Raw genomic sequence first — 23,403 nt, forward strand, 5'->3', positions numbered from 1 at the left:
GAGTGTCAATTCATCAAAAAGGCATAACACTTATAAGCATATAGATACCTAATAATAGAGATTCTAAATTCATGACAAAATTTGGCAGAACTAAAGGGACAATTATAGTTGAAGAATTTAACGTTAATATACTAGAACATCAATATTAGCATTATATTAATAGAATAATAATGATTAGTATTATAGTTAAAAGAGTAATCAATATTTCAATTGGAAAAAATCTCAATAATATAATTGACACAACAATCTTAAAAATTGTATCTTAATAATTGATACAGCAATTAGAAAAGTAATACAGAAAAATTTGAACAGTAGAATAAACTAATGACATTACTTACTTAAATAAATCTGCCCAAAATTATTGCACAATATGCATTATTTGCTAGGTCATACACTAGACCATTAAACAAATCACAGCATCTCATAGAACTCTTCCACTCCCTTGTCAAATGTTATTCAGATGTTAAACGGGAAAAAAAAAAACCAATTCAGAACATGTAATTGTGCTTGGCAACTAGGAGTCCATTGCGATTTTAGTGAAAGCAGTATCAATGAAATATTGAGGGTTGCAAGTCATGTTATCATGGACCAATGCTTGAATGAAAGGTGAAGATGAAGAGACCATGAGGATAGCAGTTTCTCTCAGGAAGTTTCTCTCAGAAAATAAGAGGAAGAAGAGTGATTAGTGATGGGTGATGGGAGAGAGATATATTTTTGTTTTAAAATAGAAGAGGAAAATAAAATAGTGTATCATGCTAAGTGAAATACTTCAGACAGAGAAAGACAAATACCATTTGATTTCACTTATATGTGGAATCTAAGAAACAGAACAAACAAGCAGAAAGAGACTCATAAACAGAGAACAAACTGTTGGTCTCCAGAGGGGAGGAAGAGGGAGGGGAATGGGTGAAATATATTTTATAACTTCTAGTTATAAAATAAGAAAGTCACGGGGTGAAAAATACAATTTAGGAAATACAGTCAATAGTATTGTAATAAGATTATACGGTGACAGGTGGTGACTACACTTATCATGGCTAGCGCTGGGTAATGTTTGAAATTGTGGAATCCCTATGGTGTGCACCTGAAACTAATAAAACATTGTAAGTTAACTATACTTCAATAATTTTTTTAAAAAAATAATACAAAATAAAGTAAAATAGAGAAACTTGAACACGGTGATCTTTTGGATGAAGAGAAGGAGCCAGTGGAGAGAAAAAGGAAAGGGAAGGAGAGAGAATAATCTCTGGGGAAAGGTTCTGGAGAATTCAGAGTGAAAAGAAATCAAGAGCAGAAGTTGAGGGACTTGCCTTCAGCATGAGCAGGGAAACCTTTCTCACTAAAGAGTGGAGAGAATAGATAAAATACATGTAGAGAATGCTTCATCTTAAATAACAAGTATAGAAAATTATTATATGCTGCATATTAATATTTACAACTAATTTAAGGTAGAATCAAAAGCATGCTTTTTGATAAGAGATGCTTAAATGTTTTAAATTGCATTCACATAAAATTCTTTGCTCCCTCCTGTTTCTTTCTTTTTTTTTTTTTTTTAATGAAATGAGGAGTTGGGGGGGGTATGAGAAAGGGGGTATGAGAAAGATGGGGGAGAAGAGAGGCAAAGAGAATAAAAAATGGTCAAGCAATCCTCATAAAAAGAAACCTAATAGCAAAATATACATAAGAGTCCTCATCCGATCTAGTAATCAGATAAATACAAATATTCAAACAATGCAATACTATGTTATACCCCAGCAGATCAGATTTTTTGAAAATTCATGTACCATTGAATATGTGGATATACTAAAAAATTTTATACCTCACCAGTGGTAATTTAAATTGATTTAATTGCTTTGGATAGTACTTTGACAATTTCTGGGGAAGCTGAAGATGAAGGGTAAAACATATTATTGTTTACCAGAATCTGCTCCCTCCCCTTAAGAAAGAATTCTAAGTCTTCACCCAGTTCCCTGTGCCCAGCAATCCTCCCCTGTAGGAAGAGTATATTTCCCTGACCCAATGACTAGGATTTGGTCGTGTGATTTCATTTGGCCAATTGACTATGAGAATATATTCAATGACATGAGTATCCCTGATATAAACAGAAGCTTTCAAAAGCATTGCAAGTTTTTGTCAGCCTCCTGCCCATATTCCCTCTGCCATGTGAAGAGTGTACAGCAGACACGAGCCATTTCCATTCCAACTGTAACAATTTGAATAAAAAACTCTTTGAATTTCTGGAGTGGCTTTAGGGTTATAGAATTTTTTGGTGAAGGATTCTTTTTTTTTTTAACATAAGGAAAATGAAAACAAAATGCTAACGTATCACACAAGTATGTTTATTATTTAAATGTTCATAAGCTTTTATGATGTTCATATGTTCAAATGTTCATAAGATTTTATAAATGAAAACACTTCTAGAAAATGCTACACATTTTGTATTAATGGTTGTAACTGGTTTAAGGCACATAGTGCAAAATACTTCATTTCTGATACAGAGATCCCTAAATGCTTATCTAACCACATTGGCACAAAATTGCTTTAGTACCTTATATGGTACAATGTATGTTTGGGGAAAAAATGTTTGGGGAAAAAATAAATAATAATAGATGGGAAAAAACTTTGTGGGTAAAACTAGTTACTACTATTTACTGGCAAAAATCTATTAGTAGATTCATTTTTTGGTTTACAGAGTAAGTTGCCATAGAAAAATATTGTCTATGATTCATTTTAAAATCACATTATTATGTAATACACAAATTAGTCACCTGAAAAAATCTCTTACTACCTGAGAATTTGCCCATGAAAGTTAATTTTTTTTATGTTTTGGCTTAGAGAAACCTCAAATACAAAATAACTTGAGCATCTCTAATAAAAATTTTCCTTATGTAAACATAATTTTGCCTACCAAAATAGGATTTTCAAAATTTCAAAAATTCCCTTTACTTGATTAATAAATACAGTACATAACTTTGAGAAAATAGATTTTTAAGAGTAAATATATACATATATGAGTTATAGAGACAGAATATAAACATTATAAAAACAATGTATTGCTCTTATAAGTACAATCAAATTAGAGGTAGGTGTTTTAAGTAAAATTCAACTATATTATATCTTTTTCTGTGTTATATCTACAAATATTCATATTTAGTATTTAACCCAAGCATATATTTTTAACATAAAATGTACTGCATTTTTAGTATGATTTTTTTTTATTAGAAGCACCATAACCCACGATTTAAAATTGAAGGAAATATAAAACAGGTATCTATGCTGTATCAGTAGAAAGTATAATGGCTATGTACTCTTTTGATGTGACTATGGATTTGCTATTTACCTGCCAGATTCAATAATGTTTCTAGGCATTTTAAATAGATTCATTTTCCTAATTTTTACTTGCTCCATTTTAACAAGTAGAATAAACATTCGCTGTACAGTACAATACTGAGTAACGATTTATATGTGTGTTTATAGGCATAATGTAACTGTGATCCAGTGCAAGCTGTTTGTTAACAACAACATTATTTTGGCATAATTCATTTAAATATCTCTGTATATTATACCATAAATTATTTTGTCCTTTTAAAAAGTTCCTAACTAGAGTCATATATCTGTTAAGTCTATTTTGAAGGCTTCGGAAAAAGTAAGCAGTGATTTGATTCCCTGATGAACACCCTGAAAAGAAAAAAAAGCACGGACATTTTGGACATGTAAATCTCAGGAAGGGAGGAGGACAGAAATGAGCACCAGTTATTTGCAGATATTCCAAAGACCATCTCCTCATACTTCCCACTTCTGAATGTTCAGACTACTTGAATTGGGAGACCAGTAGTCATGTGAGGAACACACTTCCCACAGAATCCTCCACATCTGCCGTAGACTTTGGTTCCATCCTGAAAATAGAAAGAGGCAGAAATATAGGAGAATTGGGCAAAAGCTGGTATCTGTGTACATAGGCAGAAAAAGCAAATGCTTTAAATCATGCAGCAGAAATCATTAGCCAAAGTTTCCTCTAACAATTACATTGGAGGTCAAAGATAATACCGCTTCAGGTTTAGTTGAAATTGGTGGTCATGGGAATCAGATAATCTGAGATTCAGATTAGCTACTGACAATTATAAACCACATTATAACTTAGACAACTCATCTCAATCCACGTATTTTTCATCAAGGTGTATTTGCTTCAGTGAGGTTGTTAAAACCTCTCCCAATTTGCTGTCCAATATTTATATGATTTTATGTAAGATTCTCATAAGCTAAATAAGAAATATACAAACTTGCCCTTAACTGTATACAAGTCATATTCTCCCCCGTTAACCTCAAACATCTCATGGAAGCCTTAGAAACACAGCTTGAAATATAGTCTGTGATCAAATGAGGGGAGAAAACTGGACTGAAAGCAGTAATTGTAATTAGAAAAGAACTAAGAAGGGAGTTTTTGTGTGTGTGTGTGTGTGTGTGTGTTTTTGTTTTTGTCTTTTGGGGTTTTTTTTTTGTTTTGCTTTGTTTTGTTTTTTTAAGAAAAGCAAAGCTGTTCACTGAGGAATAGGTTGAGAAGCTGGTGAGAGGGGTGGGACAGAAATTCTCTCTTGATTCCTTTCCATCCTTGGTCCAAAAGTCAAAAGACTGAAGACAGTTTTATAGGATGAAACAAAAACAGTTTGAGCTCATATATGAGCTTCTGAAGAAAGTAAGGGGTTTTTTGTTTGTTTGTTTGTTTGTTTTGGGGGGGGGCTTGTTTCATTTTTAATCTAAAGAGGGCGGGCAGAGAAGGAAACTGAGTTCCTAGAACAATTGGGATAAAGAGTGTTTTGAGATTAGGGGCTTTTGAAGTTGCCTTTTCTTTCAGAAATTTTTCTTAGCTCTCAAGAATCTAAGTAAAGAGAGAAGAAGGGAATGGCAGCAAAAACTCCCATTTATGTATATTCCTATTCCCAGATTGCTTAAGTAAAAACCTAATCTTGATTAAATGTCCTGGCAAGTGAAAAGAAGCTTGCATTTCCATATGTAAACCTGGATCCCACCAGTCATAGCTTCATATGAGGCCACAGGTTTCAGGAAATACTTTCATGTGCAATATTTTTGATCAAGGTAGACATTCTCAGTAGATTAAATCATTAATTAACCTTTAGAATGGAACTTAAATAGAAGTAAAAGGAGATTATACTAAATATTCATATCTACTGGTGATCTCTTTACAATTAACCAAAAAATATAGAAAAGCTGGATAAATAAGGTAAAAATGTTTCTCTTTTACACAGAGACCTGCTCAGAATATACTTTAATTTACTTATTCCCATTCTTCTACCAAAAGGGATTAGACCTCATATGCCAAGAGCTTAAAAATAGCTGTTTGTTCTAAAAGCTGACTTCTTACCCAAATGAGAGAAATAATAAAAAATGTAAATGCTTCCTTAATTAAAACTTGGTTTTGCAGTCTTCAGAAATAGAATGTTTTCGTCTATGACTATCAGAAAATTGAATTTCATTACAAATAATATTGATACAAGTATAAAAAAAAAAGCCACTTTTATCCAAAGAAAGAAAAAAAACAGAAGGGGCAGGAGCCATGGATGGCACTGATTGATGAGCAACATAGGGGAGAACATTCAGAACGTCGATCCTGATTTACTAGAGACAGAGTCAAGCTGTCTGAGACATGGTCCCTGTGAGTAACAGGCGCCGTCTCATGAGACATATGTGCCAGTACCCTATACTACCAAAATTGCACGTGTCCTACCTGTAAAAGCCCAGTACGATGTTGTCTGCATAAAGGCGGAGGAAAATACGCATACAACCATAAAACTAGTCCTGACTTTTATAGAAACTATAAAGAATATATGCCAACTGGAAAATGGCCACCCCCCATCGCTAAATCAAGGCAGTGAGATAAATAAACCAAAAACCTACTCCTCATTTTGAAACAGTAAAACCAACAAATCTTTAATAATTAAAATACAGCTAACAGTACCACCTCTTCTTGAAGTATATGCATTTCAAATCATTAGCTCCAAACTTGAGCTACATAGACTCTATATGCCCTGGTATTTGATAGTTCTGGTTCAAATATTGGTAACCTATACATGAGTTTATATGCAACTAAGGCCACATATGTACATTAATCAAAATGACCCTGGTTTCATGATTTCATAGATTACTATTATGCCCCATTATATGTAATATGCCTCATCTATGCAATAACTCATTAGGCATTAACTTTATAACTCTAAAGTTAAGGTAAAGGACCTTTAATTCTAGTTCACAGCACAGAAGTATTTCAAACAAGCATTTTGGTCCAGCAGGACTTACTTGTGATCTGTGTATGATGACAGAGGCATAACTCCCCTGAGCAAGCCACTTTGCTGTGCTGGATATCTTCATTCCAGTTCCTGCCAAGTTAATGCTGAACTGTCCCTAGATTGTAAACAAAACAAAACAGACGAAATTCATAAAATATTTAAGAATGCTCAAAAGAAACACCTGAATTTGAATTATATAAGAAAGGTCCGGGGCGCCTGGGTGGCTTGGTGAGTTAAAGCCTCTGCCTTCAGCTCCGGTCATGATCTCAGGGTCCTGGGATCAAGCCCCGCATTGGGCTCTCTGCTCAGCGGGGAGCCTGCTTCCCTCTCTCTCTCTCTCTGCCTGCTTCTCTGCCTGCTTGTGATCTCTGTCAAATAAATAAATAAAATCTTAAAAAAAAGAAAGAAAGAAAGAAAGAAAGAAAGAAAGAAAAAGAAAGAAAGAAAGAAAGGTAGGTAGGTAGGTCCCAAATTGGTTTTCAAGGGTCTTCCTTTAAAAAAATGAAAAAAAAATTTTTTTTGAGAGAGGGAGAGAGAGTGCGCACAGAGGAGGGGCAGAGGGAGAGGGAGAAAGAATCTTAAGCAGGTTCCATGCCCAGGGCAGAGCAGGAGGAAGAGCTCAATCTCCTGACCCCGAGATCAAGACCTGTGCCAAAATCAAGAGTCAGATGCTTAGCCGACTGAGTCACCAGGTGCCCAAAATGAAAGAATATTGATACAACTTTACTCTAAAGGGAAAGGACCAGCTAATGTTTTTAAAAAATTTATTACAAATATGTCTTCTCAATATGAGATACCTGAATCAATATCATATAATGTGATTTGTGCAAAAATAAATCCGTCTAACCCTAGGACTCTAGGCTTGACCGGCTACAGTTAGTGTTCCTAGAGCAGTAGGCAAGTCTTAACAGAAGGGGTGCTCATAGGGACTAATACCAAACTTAACATTTCTCCAATTTCTATTTTTGACCCTTCTTGTTAACTTCCCTGATAATAATTCCCCTGTTTAATGTATTTTCTTGAGTCTCCTGTCAATGTGCCCTTCTCTGGTGCCATAAAAATACTACTTCTTAACCCCACACACAAAACTCCAGAATGTATCGTTTATTATCCCAGCTACTGCATTCTTTTTAAAGTACGCAGAAGTGTATATGGGATGTGTGATACCACATGATTTACACACAGTGTGTGAGCCCCCTAGTGGCTTTATGATCTAATTCTTTTTAAGACACAAGAACCATTTTCATGTCAAAATATTTCAGACTATCTCTGTTAAAAATTAAACTTTAAATGTCTGTTAATTGAGAACATGTGTGACTAAAGTAGGTAAAATTCTGACACATTTATATGATCTTGCAGTACAGAATTACACACTGAAAAAATAATTAACAAATGCTAATTAAGCCTATTGCCAATGTTCAAATATACATAGATTCAGAGTGATAATCTTGGATGACATCACTATATCCCATAGACTGAGCTTCATGAATCTTGAGCAAGACTGTAATAAAATATAAGGGATTACATTACATTACCTGAAAGAAAATATTACCTAGTCATAAAAGCAAAAGTGAAATAGATTTCAAATATATATATAGTAAATTATTACTATTGTTAAAATAATTATATATTGACTTAGTTTATTGCTAAGAAATCTAAGTTATTTCTTAATTAAAATCAAAATAAATTCAAATACATTTATAATACAATTTTAATATATGGAGAATTTTCCCTGTAAGAGAAATAATGTTTAGATAAATTCCAAATAAAATTTTCTTATTACATACATCATTTAATTATAAATTTAGAATATGACCTAGATGTTTCATTGATGCATTTTCAAAGTCCAGAATAGGATTTGGATATTCAGTGTTTTTGAATGAATTAAGTACAGCATTACAAGTATTGAATTTTCATATTACATACACATAAATACACAAATACACATCTAAATCTTTCACACATCATGATAATGAATAACATTAACACTAGAAACAATGATATTTTATATTGCTAAATACTTGAAAAATAATTCTAACTACTTCTCTAATACTTGATAATCAACCTGATACAAGTTTTGCATTGAATATCTTCATCCTACATTAACTCATTAAGTAGGTTTCTCAACAAATAAAATTTCTTTAGAATAGAAATATATTCTGTGATGTAGGTTTCCTATAACTAGACACTTATTGAATACCCCCGTAGAGTGTTTTTACAACATAACATTCTATACTTTCACTCAAGCAATACTCAAGTTTCCTTGGAAGCATTCAAATGTACATACACTGAAAGTGAAAGGAAAAAAATCCAACTGACTATTCAGAGACTCAGGTGGTCATTAACACAATTGGTTGGGCTAGAAATACCTATAGCTCCATTTCTGCAGACAAACTTTCATGAGCTTTATTTACGTCCTTAGACCTCATTAAAAAGCAACATTTGAGCCCGGCATCAGGCTCTCTGCTCTGTGGGGAGCCTGCTTCCCCCCTCCCCGTCTGCCTCTCTGCCTACTTGTGATCTCTGTCTGTCAAATAAATAAATATTAAAAAAAAATTTTTTTAAAAGCAACATAATATAATCTCCAAGAAATGGTAAAACAATTCATCTGAAATTTGAGATAGTATTGATAATATAAAAATACATTTCACTTACTCATTCAAAATTACCTGAGTGACAGACATAGTGTCAAGTATCATGGCAGTACCGAGACGTACCTCAATCTAAATCTTTTTTTTTTTAATTTTATTTTTTTTCAGTGTTCCAAAATTCATTGTTTATGTACCACACCCAGTGCTCCATGCAATACGTGCCTTCCATAATACCCACCACCAGGCTCACCCCACCCCCCACCCCACCCCCAAAACCCTCAGTTTGTTTCTCAGAGTCCACAGTCTCTCATGGTTTATCTCCCCCTCTGATTTCTAAATCTTTTTTTTTTTTTTTTAAAGATTCTATTTATCCATTTGACAGAGATCACAGGCAGGCAGAGAGGCAGGCAGAGAGAGAGAGAGAGGAGGAAGCAGACTCCCTGCGGAGCAGAGAGCCCAATGCAGGGCTTGATCCCAGTAACTTGGGATTATGATCTGAGCCGAAGGCAGAGGCCTTAACCCACTGAGCCACCCAGGCATCGCCAATTTCTAAATCTTTTAAGTGAAGAACAGATTGGTAGTTGCCAGGAGGGTTCAGGAGAATAGGTCCTCACACATGGTCAGAAGATACAAACTTCCAGTTATGAGATAAATACTGGGAAAGTAATGTGCAGCCTGGTGATTATAGTTAACAGTACTGCACTGTATATTTGAAAGTTGTTAAGAGAGCAGTTCTTAAAAGCTCTTATCCCACGAAAAAGATTTCATAACTATGTGAGGTGATGGATGTTGATTAAGCATCCTATGGTGATCATTTTGCAATGTATACATAATCAAATCATTGTCTTGAACACTTTACACTAATGCAATGTTATATGACAATTATATTTCACTGAAACTGGGGAAAAATAAATAAGTAAAATAACATATGTATATAAATACATGTAATGAACTGTAGAGAATTATAGGACATATTTATAACATAAAAAATGTACTGGTATATTCCTATGGAACTTCAAAAGTAATAAATGATAGAATAAATTATTTTGGTTCCATATTTTATTTAAGATTAAAACACAAACCTCCTTAAACCTAATCTTGAACTTAAAATTAGTTCAATATAGCTACTAAAAATTTGTTTTTTAAAAAAGTAGATGAAGTTTACCACCTCTTCTACTCTCAACATTTTTTCAGATTAGGCAAACATAAGGAGTAAAATTCTAATAGCAAAATCACAAGTGGAAGGTGACCCAAAGATCCAATAATTCAATAAATTAGAATATCTGTCCTTGGCTTAATAACTGAATCAAAGAAAAAAAGTACTTATAGGTATAAGAGAAGAAACATAGTGGTAGATACAAGTCTCAATGTTCTACTTCTCTTATTGACCGACTGGTTCATGGGTGCTCATTACACCATCATGCTTTTATAATGTTAAAATATGCTGTACATATATTATTATGAATGGGATCTATAATCTAATGCAATTCTTTTTTTAAATTTTTAATTTTTTATTAACATAAAATGTATTATTAGCCCCAGGGGTACAGGTATGTGAATCGCCAGGTTTACACACTTCACAGTACGTACCATAACACATACCCTCCCCAATGGCCATAAACCAACCACCCTCTCCCTACCCCCCTACCCCCAGCAACCTTCAGTTTGTTTTGTGAGATTAAAAGTCTCTTATGGTTTGTCTCCCTCCCAATCCCATCTTGTTTCCTTTTTTCCTTCCCTATCCCCCAAACCCTGCACTTTGCCTCTCAAATTCCTCACATCAGGGAGATCATATGATAATTGTCTTTCTCTGATTAACTTATTTCGCTCAGCATAATACCCTGTAGTTTCATCCATGTCATCGCAAATGGCAAGATTTCATTTCTTTTGACAGCTGCATAGTATTCCACTGTATATGTATACCACATCTTCTTTATCCATACATCTGTTGATGGACATTTAGGTTCTTTCCATAGTTTGACTATTGTGGACATTGCTGCTATAAACATTTGGGTGCACATGCCCCTTTGGATCACTACATTTGTATCTTTAGGGTAAATACCCAGTGGTGCAATTGCTGGGTCATAGGGTAGCTCTATTTTCAACTTTTTGAGGAACCTCCATGCTGTTTTCCAGAGTGACTGCACCAGCTTGCTTCCCACCAACAGTGTAGGAGGGTTCCCCTTTCTCTGCATCCTCTCCAGCATCTGTCATTTCCTGACTTGTTAACTTTAGCCATTCTGACTGGCACAAAGTGGTATCTCGTTGTGGTTTTGATTTGTATTTCCCTGAGGCCAAGTGATGTGGAGCACTTTCTCATGTGTCTGTTGGCCATCTGGGTGTCTTCTTTGCAGAAATGTCTGTTTATGTCATCTGCCCATTTCCTGATTGGATCATTTGTTCTTTGGGTGTTGAGTTTGATAAGTTCTTTATAGATTTTGGATCCTAGCCCTTTATCTGATTTGTCATTTGCAAATATCCTTTCCCATTCTGTCAGTTGTCTGTTGGTTTTGTTGACTGTTTCCTTTGCTGTGCAAAAGCTTTTGATCTTGGTGAAGTCCCAATAGTTCACTGTTGCCCTTGCTTCCCTTGCCTTTGGTGATGTTCCTAGGAAGAAGTTGCTGTGGCTGAGGTCAAAGAGGTTGCTGCCTGAGTTCTCCTCAAGGATTTGGATGGATTCCTTTCTCACATTGAGGTCCTTCATCTATTTGGAGTCTATTTTCATGTGTGGTGTAAGGAAATGGTCCAGTTTCATTTTTCTGCATGTGGCTGTCCAGTCTTCCCAACACCATTTGTTGAAGAGACTGTCTTTTTTCCATTGGACATTCTTTCCTGCTTTGTCAAAGATTAGTTGACTGTAGAGTTGAGGGTCCATTTCTGGGCTCTCTATTATGTTCCATTGATCTATGTGTCTGTTTTTGTGCCAGTACCACACTGTCTTGATGATGACAGCTTTGTAATAGAGCTTGAAGTCTGGAATTGTGATGCCACCAACTTTGGCTTTCTATTTCAACATTCCCCTGGCTATTCAAGGTCTTTTCTGGTTCCATATAAATTTTAGGATTATTTGTTCCATTTCTTTGAAAATAGTTGATGGGATTTTGATAGGGATTACATTAAACATGTAGATTGCTTTAGGTAGCATAGACATTTTCACAAATATTTGTTCTTCCAATCCATGAGCATGGAACATTTTTCCATTTCTTTGTGTCTTCCTCCATTTCTTTCATGAGGACTTTATAGTTTTCTGAGTACAGATGATTTGCCTCTTTGGTTAGGTTTATTCCTAGGTATCTTATGGTTTTGGGTACAATTGTAATGTAAGGTAATTCTAATAAGAATTCCATTGGGAGTTTCTGTAACTCTAGAGAACTGATTCTAAAAATTATATAAAATGACAAAGAAATTAAAATAGTTGAAACAATTTTTAAAAAGAAAAAACTTGTAGGACTCACACTACCTTATTTTAGTGCTTATTAAAAAGCTATCATAACCAGGACACTGCTGTGAGAGGGAGGTAGATCAATGGAACAGAACAGTTCAGAAATAGACCCATATTAATAAGTCTACTTGGTTTTTGATAAAGGTAGAAAGTTAATTAAATGGAGAAAATACAGTCTTTTCAACAAATGGTTTTTGGACAATTGGATGTCTACATGTAAAAACCATCAGACTTCACACAAAATTAGTTCAAAATCAATCATGGGTCTAAGTGTACAACTATAAAACTATACAGATTTTTCAAGGAAACATAGGAGAAAATGTTTGTAACTTGGAATTAGTCAAAGAGTTCTTCAGTATGAAACTAATTGCACAAGCCATACAGGAAAAAATAATACATTTTGTGTCATTAAAACTTAAGATTTTTGCTGTGTGAAAGATACTTAAAAGAAAGATACAGTTCATACCAGGAAAAAAAATATTCGCAAATGTCATATATAAGACTTGTATCCAGAATATGTAAAGAACTCTCAAAATAAACAGTAGGAAATGAACAGTCCAATATTTAAAATGAGCAAAAGATTCTAAAATACACTTCATCAAAATGGATATGCAGATGACCAATAAGCACATGAAAGATATTTAACATCTTTAACCATTAGGGAAATGCAAATTAAAGCCACAGTAAAATTTCACAGAACATGGGGAGGGGAGACAGAAAACTTGACAATCCTAAGTGCTAACAGGGAAGCAAAGACTGGAACTTAAATCTTCACTAGTGGGAATACAAAGCCACTAGAACTTATATATCTTCACTCTATAAAACGGTTTGGTAGTTTTGTATAAGTTAAACATATATGTGACCCCATAATCCCATTCATAACATATTTATCCAAGAAAAATTAAAATTTATGTTCACATGAATACCTGTACACAAATGTGCATATCAGTTCTGTTCACAAACTCTCAAACTTTAATCAACCCATATTCTTCCAATGAATGAATGGACAAACTATAGGACAACTGTACAACATCTGTATGATGGAGTAATTTTCTCAGCAATAAAAAAGAAACAAATTGCTGACATCTGAAACAACACAGATGAATGAATCTCAAAGGCATTATGTTGAGTGAAGAAAGCCAATCTTCAAAGGTTATATACTGTATGATTCCATTTATATGACATTTGTATGACATTTCAGAAAAGACAAAACTATAGCACAGATAAGATCTTGATCAGTGTTTACCAGGAGGTCGGTCCAAAGGAGAAACTGACTCCATGAAGGGCGTATGAGGGAACCATCCTATATGCTAGTTATGATGATGATAAAATGAATCTGTACAGGAGAAAAGCAAGATGGTGGAGGAGTAGGAGACCTAAATATCATCAGGTCCCAGGAGTTCAGCTTGATAGTTGTCAAACCATTCTGAACAGCTACAAACTCAACAAAAGAGAGAAGAGAAGAAGAGCAGCAATTCTACAAACAGAAAATTGACCACTTTCTGGAAGGTAGGACGTGCGGAGAAGTGAATCCAAAGCAACATTTGGGAAGATAGACCGCGGGGGGAGTGGCCAGGTCCTGGAAAGTGAGAGAGCAGTGGAGCACAAAATCATAACTTTTAGAAGTTGGCTCCCCTGATGGACCTCTCTCCAGAGGCTAAGTGGGTGGTGGAACCCGCATGGAGACAGTGTGGTCTCAGGATCTGCAGGGTCACAAAAAGACCAAGGGTGCCTGAGTGTGGCAGAGCTCCCAGGTTTTGGAGCAGGGAAACCAGCTGCAGAGATGGAGCAGAGGGCTTTTAGGTTGGGGTAAACTTAAACCATGATCCAAGTCACAGCCGGGCCACTGCTCTTCGGGCAGGAACGCAACAAGCAGCAGATCTGGGGAGATTCACTTTTCTCTTCTGGGAGGAGCAGTGTGGGTGCACACTGCAGGAATCAGCTGAGTTTGGAAACTCCAAATGGGGCTGGGCACGAGAGATAGAAACGTTCGGTCACAGGCCAGGTGAGCTTGGAGTGTAGCCGGAGACCAGGGAGATGGGAGGGATTGACTGCTTCTCTCTGAGGGTACACTAAGGAGTGGGTCCCCAAGCTCTTGGCTCCTATGGGCCAGAGAGTGGGAGGCCATTTTCATTCCCGTCCTCCAAAACTGTACAGAAAGCATTCAGGGAACGAAAGTTCCAGAGACCAAAACCAAGCAGATTACATAGCCCGGCCCCTGACAAGGGCAGTATAGTTCTGCCTCAGGCAAAGACATTTGAGAATCACTGCAACAGCCCTGCCCCTCCAGAAGATCAGCAAGACCATTCAGCCAAGACCAAGTTCAACAATCAATGAGAACTGTGGAATTCCAGACTTAGGGAAAGCAACAAATAGAACTCAGGGCTTCGTTCCATGATCCTTTGGTTTTTTAAAGTTAAATTTTTTTAATTTTATTTTTTTATTCTATTTTTTAAAAAATTTCCTCTCCTACTTTAACTTTATTTTATTTTATCTTATCAATACTTTTTAAAAAATCTTTTTAAATTTTCATTGTTATAGTCATATTTTATCCCTTCATTGTATCTAACCTTATTTTTTTGTATACATATAGGGTTTTTTTTCCTTTAAAATTTTGGGATACAATTTCTTCTAATAGATCAAAGTATACTCTAAATCTAGCACATGGCTTTGTTCTAATCCCCAGCCTGATCACATTCTTTCCTTTCTTTTAACCACCTTATCTTATCAAGTCCTTTTTTAGAATCTTTTTTAATTTTCATTACAGTCATATTTCATCCCTTCATTGTGTTTTCCCTTATTCTTGTATATATATTAGTTTTCCTTTCTTTAAAATTCTGGGAGATAGTTTCTTCTAACAGACCAAAATACACCCAAAATCAACTGTGTGGCTATATTCACTGGTCTAATATATGTGTGTGTGTGTGTGTGTGTGTGTATACATATATATATGTTTTTTTTTTCTTTCCCCTTCTACCCCTAGTTTTGGGTCTCTTCTGATTTGGTTAGTATATATTTTTCTGGGGTTGTTCCTACCCTTTTAGTATTTTGTTCTCTCATTCATCTATTCTTATTTGGATAAAATGAAAAGGTGGAAATCTCACCAAAAAAAAAAAAAAAAAGAAAAAGAAAAAGAAAAAGAAAAAGAGGCTGTACTGACAGCTGGGGACCTAATCAATATGGACATTATTAATATTTTAGAACTAGAGTTCAGAATGACGATTATCAAGGTGCTAGCTGGGCTCAAAAAAACCCATGAAAGATATTAGAGAATCCCTTTCTGGAGAAATAAAATCTCTTTCTGGAGAAACAAAAGAACTAAAATCTAACCAAGCTGAAATTAAAAAAAAAAAAAGCTATTAATGAGGTGTAATAAAAAATGGAGGCTCTTACTGCTAGGATAAATGAGGGAGAAGAGAGAATTAGTGATATAGAAGACCAAATGATGGAGAATAAAGAAGTTGAGCAAAAGAGAGACAAGCAACTACTAGACCACAAGGGGAGAATTCGAGAGATAAGTGATACCATAGGACAAAATAATATTAGACTAATTGGGATTGCAGAAGAAGAAAAAAAGAAAGGGGCAAAAGGTATATTGGAGCAAATTATTGTAGAGAATTTCCCTAATTAGGTGAAGGGAACAAGCATCAGAATTCAGGAGACACAGAGAATTCCCCTCAAAATCAAGAAAAATAGGTCCACACCCCATGATCTAATAGTAAAACTTACAAGTCTCAGTGACAAAGAGAAAATCCTGAAAGCAGCTTGGGACAAGAGGTCTGCAACATACAATGGTAGAAATATTAGATTGGCAGCAGACCTATCAACAGAGACCTGGCAGGCCAGAAAGGACTGGCATGATATATTCAGAGCATTAAACAAGAATAATATGCAACCAAGAATACTATATCCACCTAGGCTGTCACTGAAAATAGAAGGAGAGCTAAAAAGTTTCCAGGACAAACAAAAACTAAAAGAATTTGCAAACACCAAACCAGCCCTATAGGAAATATTGAAAGGGGGCCTGTAGGCAAAGAGAGAGCCTAAAAGTAGTAGACCAGAAAGGAACAGAGACAATATACAGTAACAGTCACCTGACAGAAAATACAATGGTACTAAATTCATATCTCTCAATAGTTACCCTGAATGTAAATGGGCTAAATGCCCCAATCAAAAGACACGGGTTTTCAGAATGGATAAAAAGAAACAAACAAACAAACAAACAACAACAACAAAAGCCCATCAATATGCAGTCTACAAGAAACTCATTTTAGAACCAAAGCCACATCCATATTTAAAGTAAAGGGGTGTAAAACAATATACCATGTTAATGGACATCAAAAGAAAGCTGGGGTGGCAATCCTCATATCAGATAAATTAGATTTTAAGCCAAAAAAATATAATAAGAGATGAGGAAGACACTATATCATACTCAAAAGGGCCGTCCAACAAGAAGATCTAACAATTTTAAATATCTATACCCCTAACATAGCAACAGCCAACTATATAACCCAATTAATAACAAAATCAAAGAAACAAATTGACAATAACAAAACAATAGTAGGGGACTTTAACACCCCTCTCACTGAAATGGGCAGATCATCCAAGCAAAACATTAACAAAGAAATAAAGGCCTTAAATGACACACTGGACCAGATGGACATCACAGATATGTTCAGAACATTCCATCCCAAAGCAACAGAATAAACATTCTTCTCTAGTGCATATGGAACACTCCAGAATAGATCACAACCTGGGTCACAAATCAGGTCACAACCGATACTGAAAGACTGGGATCATTCCCTGCATATTTTCAGGCCACAATGCTCTGAAACTAGAACTCAATCACAAGAGGAAAGTTGGAAAGAACTCAAATACCTGGAGGCTAAAAAGCATTCTTCTAAGAAGGAAGTTCTTTTCAGTTCAATCAGGAAATTAAAGAAGAATTGAAAAAAATTCATGGAATCAAATTAAAATGAAAACAGAACTATTCAAAAACTTTGAGATGCAGCAAATGCATCCTGAGAGGAACATATATAGTGCTACAAGCCTTTCTCAAGAAACAAGAAAGGTCTCAAGTACACAAACTAACCCTACACCTAAAGGAGCTGGAGAAAGAACAGCAAAGAAAGCCTAAACCCAGCAGGAGAAGAGAAATAATAAAGACCAGAGGAGAAATCAATGAAATAGAAACAAAAAGAACAGCATAACAAATCAATGAAACTAGGAGCTGGTTCTTTGAAAGAATTAATAAGAATGATAAACCCCTGGCCAAACCTAACAAAAAGAAAAGAAAAAGGTGCCAAATTAATAACATCATGAATGAAAGAGGAGAGATAACAACCAACAACAAAGAAATACAAACAATTATAAGAACATACTATGAGCAACTATACTGCAGCAAATTCGACATTCTGGAAGAAATGGATGCATTCCTAGAGATGTATAAACTACCACAACTGAACCAGGAAGAGATAGAAAACCTGAACAGACTCATAACCAGTAAGGAGATTAAAGCAGTCATCAAAAATCTCCCAATAAACAAGAGCCCAGGGCCAGGCGTCTTCCCAGGGGAATTCTACCAAACATTTAAAGAAGAATTAATTCCTATTCTCCTGAAACTGTTCCAAAAAATAGAAATGGAAGGAGGACTTCCAAACTCATTTTATGAGGCCAGCATTACCTTGATCCCAAAACCAGACAAAGACCCCATCAAAAAGAAGAAGTACAGACCACTATCCTTGATGAACACAGATGCAAAAATTCTCACCAAAATACTGGCCAATAGGATCCAACAGTACATTAAAAGGATGATTCACCATGACCAAGTGGGATTTATTCCTGGGCTGCAAGGTTGGTTCAATCAATGTGATATAATACGTTAATAAAAGAAAGAACAAGGACTATATGATACTCTCAATAGATGCTGAAAAAGCATTTGACTAAGTACAGGATCCTTTCTTGATCAAAACTCTTCACAGTGTAGGGATAGAGGGTACATACCTCAATATCATCAAAGCCATCTATGAAAAACCCACAGTGAATATCATTCTCAAGGGGAAAATCTGAGATCTTTTCCCCTAAGGTCAAGAACACTGCAGAGATGTCCACTATCACCACTGCTATTCAACATAGTACTAGAAGTCCTAGGCTCAGCAATCAGACAACAAAAAGAAGTAAAAGGCATCCAAATTGGCAATGAAGTCATCAAACTCTTACTCCTTGCAGGTGATATGATACTTTATGTGGAAACCCCAAAGACTCCACTCCAAACCTGCTAGAACTTGTACAGGAATTCAGTAAAGTGTCAGGTTATAAAATCAAGGCACCGAAATCAGTTGCATTTCTATACACCAATAACAAGACAGAAGAAAGAGAAATTAAGGAGTCGATCCCATTTACAATGCACCCAAAACCATAAGATACCTAGGAATAAACCTAACCAAAGAGGCAAATCATCTGTACTCAGAAAATTATAAAGTCCTCATGAAAGAAATGGAGGAAGACACAAAGAAATGGAAAAATGTTCCATGCTCATGGATTGGAAGAACAAATATTTGTGAAAATGTCTATGCTACCTAAAGCAATCTATATATTTAATGCAATCCCTATCAAAATCCCATCAACTATTTTCAAAGAAATGGAACAAATAATCCTAAAATTTATATGGAACCAGAAAAGACCTCGAATAGCCAGAGGAATGTTGAAATAGAAAGCCAAAGTTGGGACACCTGGGTGGCTCAGTTGGTTAAGTGGCTGCCTTCGGCTCAGGTCATGATCCTAGCATCCTGGGATCGAGTCCCACATCGGGCTCCTTGCTCAGCGGGGAGGCTGCTTCTCCCTCTGCCTCTGCCTACCACTCTGCCTGTGCTTGCTTGCTCTGTCTCTCTAACAAATAAATAAATTTAAAAAAAATTAGAAAGCCAAAGTTGGTGGCATCACAATTCCAGACTTCAAGCTCTATTACAAAGCTGTCATCATCAAGACAGTGTGGTACTGGCACAAAAACAGACACATAGATCAATGGAACATAATAGAGAGCCCAGAAATGGACCCTCAACTCTACAGTCAACTAATCTTTGACAAAGCAGGAAAGAATGTCCAATGGAAAAAAGACAGTCTCTTCAACAAATGGTGTTGGGAAGACTGGACAGCCACATGCAGAAAAATGAAACTGGACCATTTCCTTACACCACACATGAAAATAGACTCCAAATAGATGAAGGACCTCAATGTGAGAAAGGAATCCATCCAAATCCTTGAGGAGAACTCAGGCAGCAACCTCTTCGACCTCAGCCACAGCAACTTCTTCCTAGGAACATCGCTAAAGGCAAGGGAAGCAAGGGCAACAATGAACTATTGGGACTTCACCAAGATCAAAAGCTTTTGCACAGCAAAGGAAACAGTCAACAAAACCAACAGACAACTGACAGAATGGGAGAGGATATTTGCAAATGACAAATCAGATAAAGGGCTAGGATCCAAAATCTATAAAGAACTTATTAAACTCAACACCCAAACAAATGATCAACACCCAAACTCAACACCCAAACAAATGATCCAATCAGGAAATGGGCAGATGACATGAGCAGACATTTCTGCCTAGAAGACTTCCAGACAGCCAACAGACACATGAGAAAGTGCTCCACATCACTTGGCATCAGGGAAAAACAAATCAAAACCACAGTGAGATTATCAACACACTAGTCAGAATGGCTAAAGTTAATAAGTCAGGAAACAACAGAGGCTGGCGAGGATGCCGAGAAAGGGGAACCCTCCTACACTGTTGGTAGGAATGCAAGCCGGTGCAGCCACTCTAGAAAACAGCATGGAGGTGCCTCAAAAAGTTGAAAATAGAGCTACCCTATGACCCAGCAATTGCACTACTGGGTATTTATCCTAAAGGTATAAATGTAGTGAATCAAAGGGGCACTTGTAACTGCATGTTTATAGCAGCAATGTCCACAATAGCCATATATGAAAGAACCTCGATGTCCATCAACAGATGAATGGATAAAGAAGATATCATGTGTGTATATATATATATATATATATATATATATATATATATATATAATGGAATACTGTGAAGCCATCAAAAATGAAATCTTGCCATTTGCAACAATGTAGGTGGAACTAGAGGGTATTATGCTTAGCAAATAAAGTCAATCAGAGAAAGACAATTATCATATGATCTCTCTGATATGAGGAATTTGAGAGACAGTGTGGGGGGTTATAGGGTATAGGGAAGGAAAAAAAATGAAACAAGATGGGATTGGAGGGAGACAAACCATAAAAGACTCTTAACCTCATGAAACAAATTGATGGTTGCTTGGTTGTGGGGGGCAGGGATAGGGTTGGTAGGTTACGGACATTGGGGAGGGTATGTGCTATGGTGAGTGTGATGAAATGTGTAAGCCTGATGATCCACAGACCTATAACACGGGACAAATAATAAATTATATGTTATTTTAAAAAAGAAGAAAAACTGGAATTCCACACAAAAAATTAAATATAAAAAATATTAAAAATAAAAAAATTATCTGTACATATGTTAAAACTGTATACTAAAAAAGGCAATTTTTTCTGTATGTTACAAAAATTTTTTAAATGTGAATGGGTGTAACATTTTATTTAAAGAATAAATTTTTCAATTCCCTTGCAAATAAAACCCAACAACATGTTACATGGAAGAGACACACTTAAAGTGATTCATAAAGGCTAAAAGTGAAAGGATAAGCAAGAAAATTCGCAAGGAAAATGAACATAAAGAAGAGGGGCAGCAATCCTAAGAGACAAAGTAGAATTCAAGCCTTAAATCAGGAAAACATGACAAATAAGTACTAGAAGCCATAATTTACAATGAAGAAATAACGTGTAAACATTATGAATTGAATAACACAGCAACTTGTATGAAGGAAAACCACAGGAGATGCAAGTAGACATAGGCAGAAACCCCCAATAGGAATTTTTAATATACTACTTTTAGTAACAAGACAGATCAAGCAGGGAAAAATAAGGAGAGGGATCATCTAAACAATATAATAAAAAAGGTAAACCTTATGGATATATATCAAACTCTACATTCTTATAGTAAAAAAATACATGTTCAAAACATTTAACTGGCTCTGAATATTTAAAATAATGCTGGGCATGATCTATTGACATTGGCTGAATGTGGTTATTTCTCTTGCTCTTATGTGATCAGTTTTAATCACAAAACAGCTGAAGAGATACATGCTAGGTTTTATTGTCAAATTTTTGTGGCTCTTTGAAAAGTACCAAACATTTTACTTTACTTCACTTTTGATGTATGTATTCTAAAGTCACATCACACTCCTTAACTTCATCTTATATTGCAATGTGGCAAAGTTTATTTTCCCTAAGGAGTGCCATATGTATCCATTCTCTTTTTAGCATTCATGTCCCAGAGTGCCCTGTCATATGCAAACACAGAGGATGTGGTTTTGATGAATCCCAAACAAAATAAGTTCTTTTTGTGACATCAAACATCTGGAGAGTATTCATGCAGATGTTGTATAACTTAACACAGGATCTGGTTTATATATTTGACGGAACATCTCTAAGAATACTAGACATTCTGTATTTTTGGTAACAGAAACCTCAGTCACTGGAATAGAGAATGAATATAGATTGGCAAAGTTCCTATTGACAATACATACTTATCTATGCCCAATAACATCTAACTTGGGAAATAAAACTCTGCATTCCAGAAATATCTGGAGAGCTATGTGAGGGAGGCATCTCACCTTGATGAGTAGAGAGGAATATTTTATTACTGTACTTGTTCTTTCTGTGACTTTCTCAAGGATCTTGGGTAGGTTATTAACATGTAATGTCTGTTTCTCCTAAGTATAAAGTGGGGCTACCTAGTTGACATCTTTCACAAGATATTATAGGGAGGAAAAAGGGGCTATATTGAAACTGAAGAAAAAGAGTAAGAAATTAATGGAAATAGCTCTCTTACCTTTTAAAACCCCAACTGTGCTAACACTTCTTATTCCAATTCCATGCTCATCAAGAAATATTCCATTTATAATAATTAATTTTCTGTTCTTTCCCATTAGTAAAGTTAAACAAGATAAAAGTTTTGATTCCACTTGACAGGTATATGATTTACTTGAATATCAGCTCTCTTGTGAATTTTGTTGAGGTCTCATTGACAATACCTTACTCAATTCAACATGTAATAAAAAGGACTGGATTCCCAGAACTTTGCAACCTTTCTGAAGTAATGGCATCTTTGAGACCTTGTATCAGACTTTCCACAACTCCATGTGGCATTCTCAGTTTACTTCTCTCTAATCACATCAAGTATTTGATGAGAAGGCACAGCTTACAGGAAGGATGGGTTGCTGGACAAAGTTGATCAGTCTTGACATGGGTTGATCACTGAAGAATGAATACTGCCTATTTAATCTCTACTAAATCCCTATTTAAATGGAAGTGTTATTTTTAAAAATCCAAATATGAGTAAAATTTTGCTGAGAGGGACACCTGGGTGGCTCAGTCAGTTAAACATTGAACTCCTGATTTTGGCTCAGGGCATGATCTTGGGTTGTAAGATCAAGCCCCAAGTCTGGCTCTCAACATAGCAGGGAGTCAGCTTCTCTCCTTGTCTACCTCTCCCCCTTTTGTGCACTCTACTCTCTCTCTCTCAAATAAATAAATAAATAAATAAATAAATAAATAAATCTTTTAAAAAATTTTGCTGAGAATGTTAAAGAGTTTAAATTTCACATCCTTGATTTTAGAAGAAATGTCTGAAGAGACAATGTTTAAGACTTCAGAGTTGATAAGAAGGTAATTGAATAGAAGATGTGGGTCAGAGAGTCACATTCTGGGAAGCAGACCAATCATCTGTCAGACCAATATGAGCGAGGTGGGAAAGGGGAAGAATGGACAGAGATAGAGCTAACCAGCTTCAAAGAGCAAATGATAACTTAAGCCTCTCCTGCCAGCTTACCTTTAAAAATATAGCTAAGAGAGGAAACATTTCTGAAATGGCAACTTGAGGACCCCTGTGCTCTCACTCTCCAGCAAAACA

General features: G+C 35.6%; 1 protein-coding gene across 1 annotated transcript in view; it reads right to left on the reverse strand.

The window, feature by feature from the left end:
- Positions 1–2,325: 2,325 nt before the first annotated feature.
- ADAMTS20 (ADAM metallopeptidase with thrombospondin type 1 motif 20) overlaps positions 2,326–23,403 on the reverse strand; it is a gene marked incomplete at its 5' end in the record, with an annotated part of 201,711 nt that continues 180,633 nt past the window's right edge. Inside the window, 2 exons of the mRNA XM_080811885.1 lie at positions 2,326–3,896; positions 6,313–6,417. Coding sequence (XP_080668011.1) covers positions 3,807–3,896; positions 6,313–6,417 — 195 coding nt within the window. The 3' untranslated portion in view covers positions 2,326–3,806. The remainder of the gene's footprint in view (positions 3,897–6,312; positions 6,418–23,403) is intronic.

The sequence above is a fragment of the Martes martes genome, assembly GCF_963455335.1.
Source record: "Martes martes genome assembly, chromosome: 8".
Taxonomy (NCBI): domain Eukaryota; kingdom Metazoa; phylum Chordata; class Mammalia; order Carnivora; family Mustelidae; genus Martes; species Martes martes.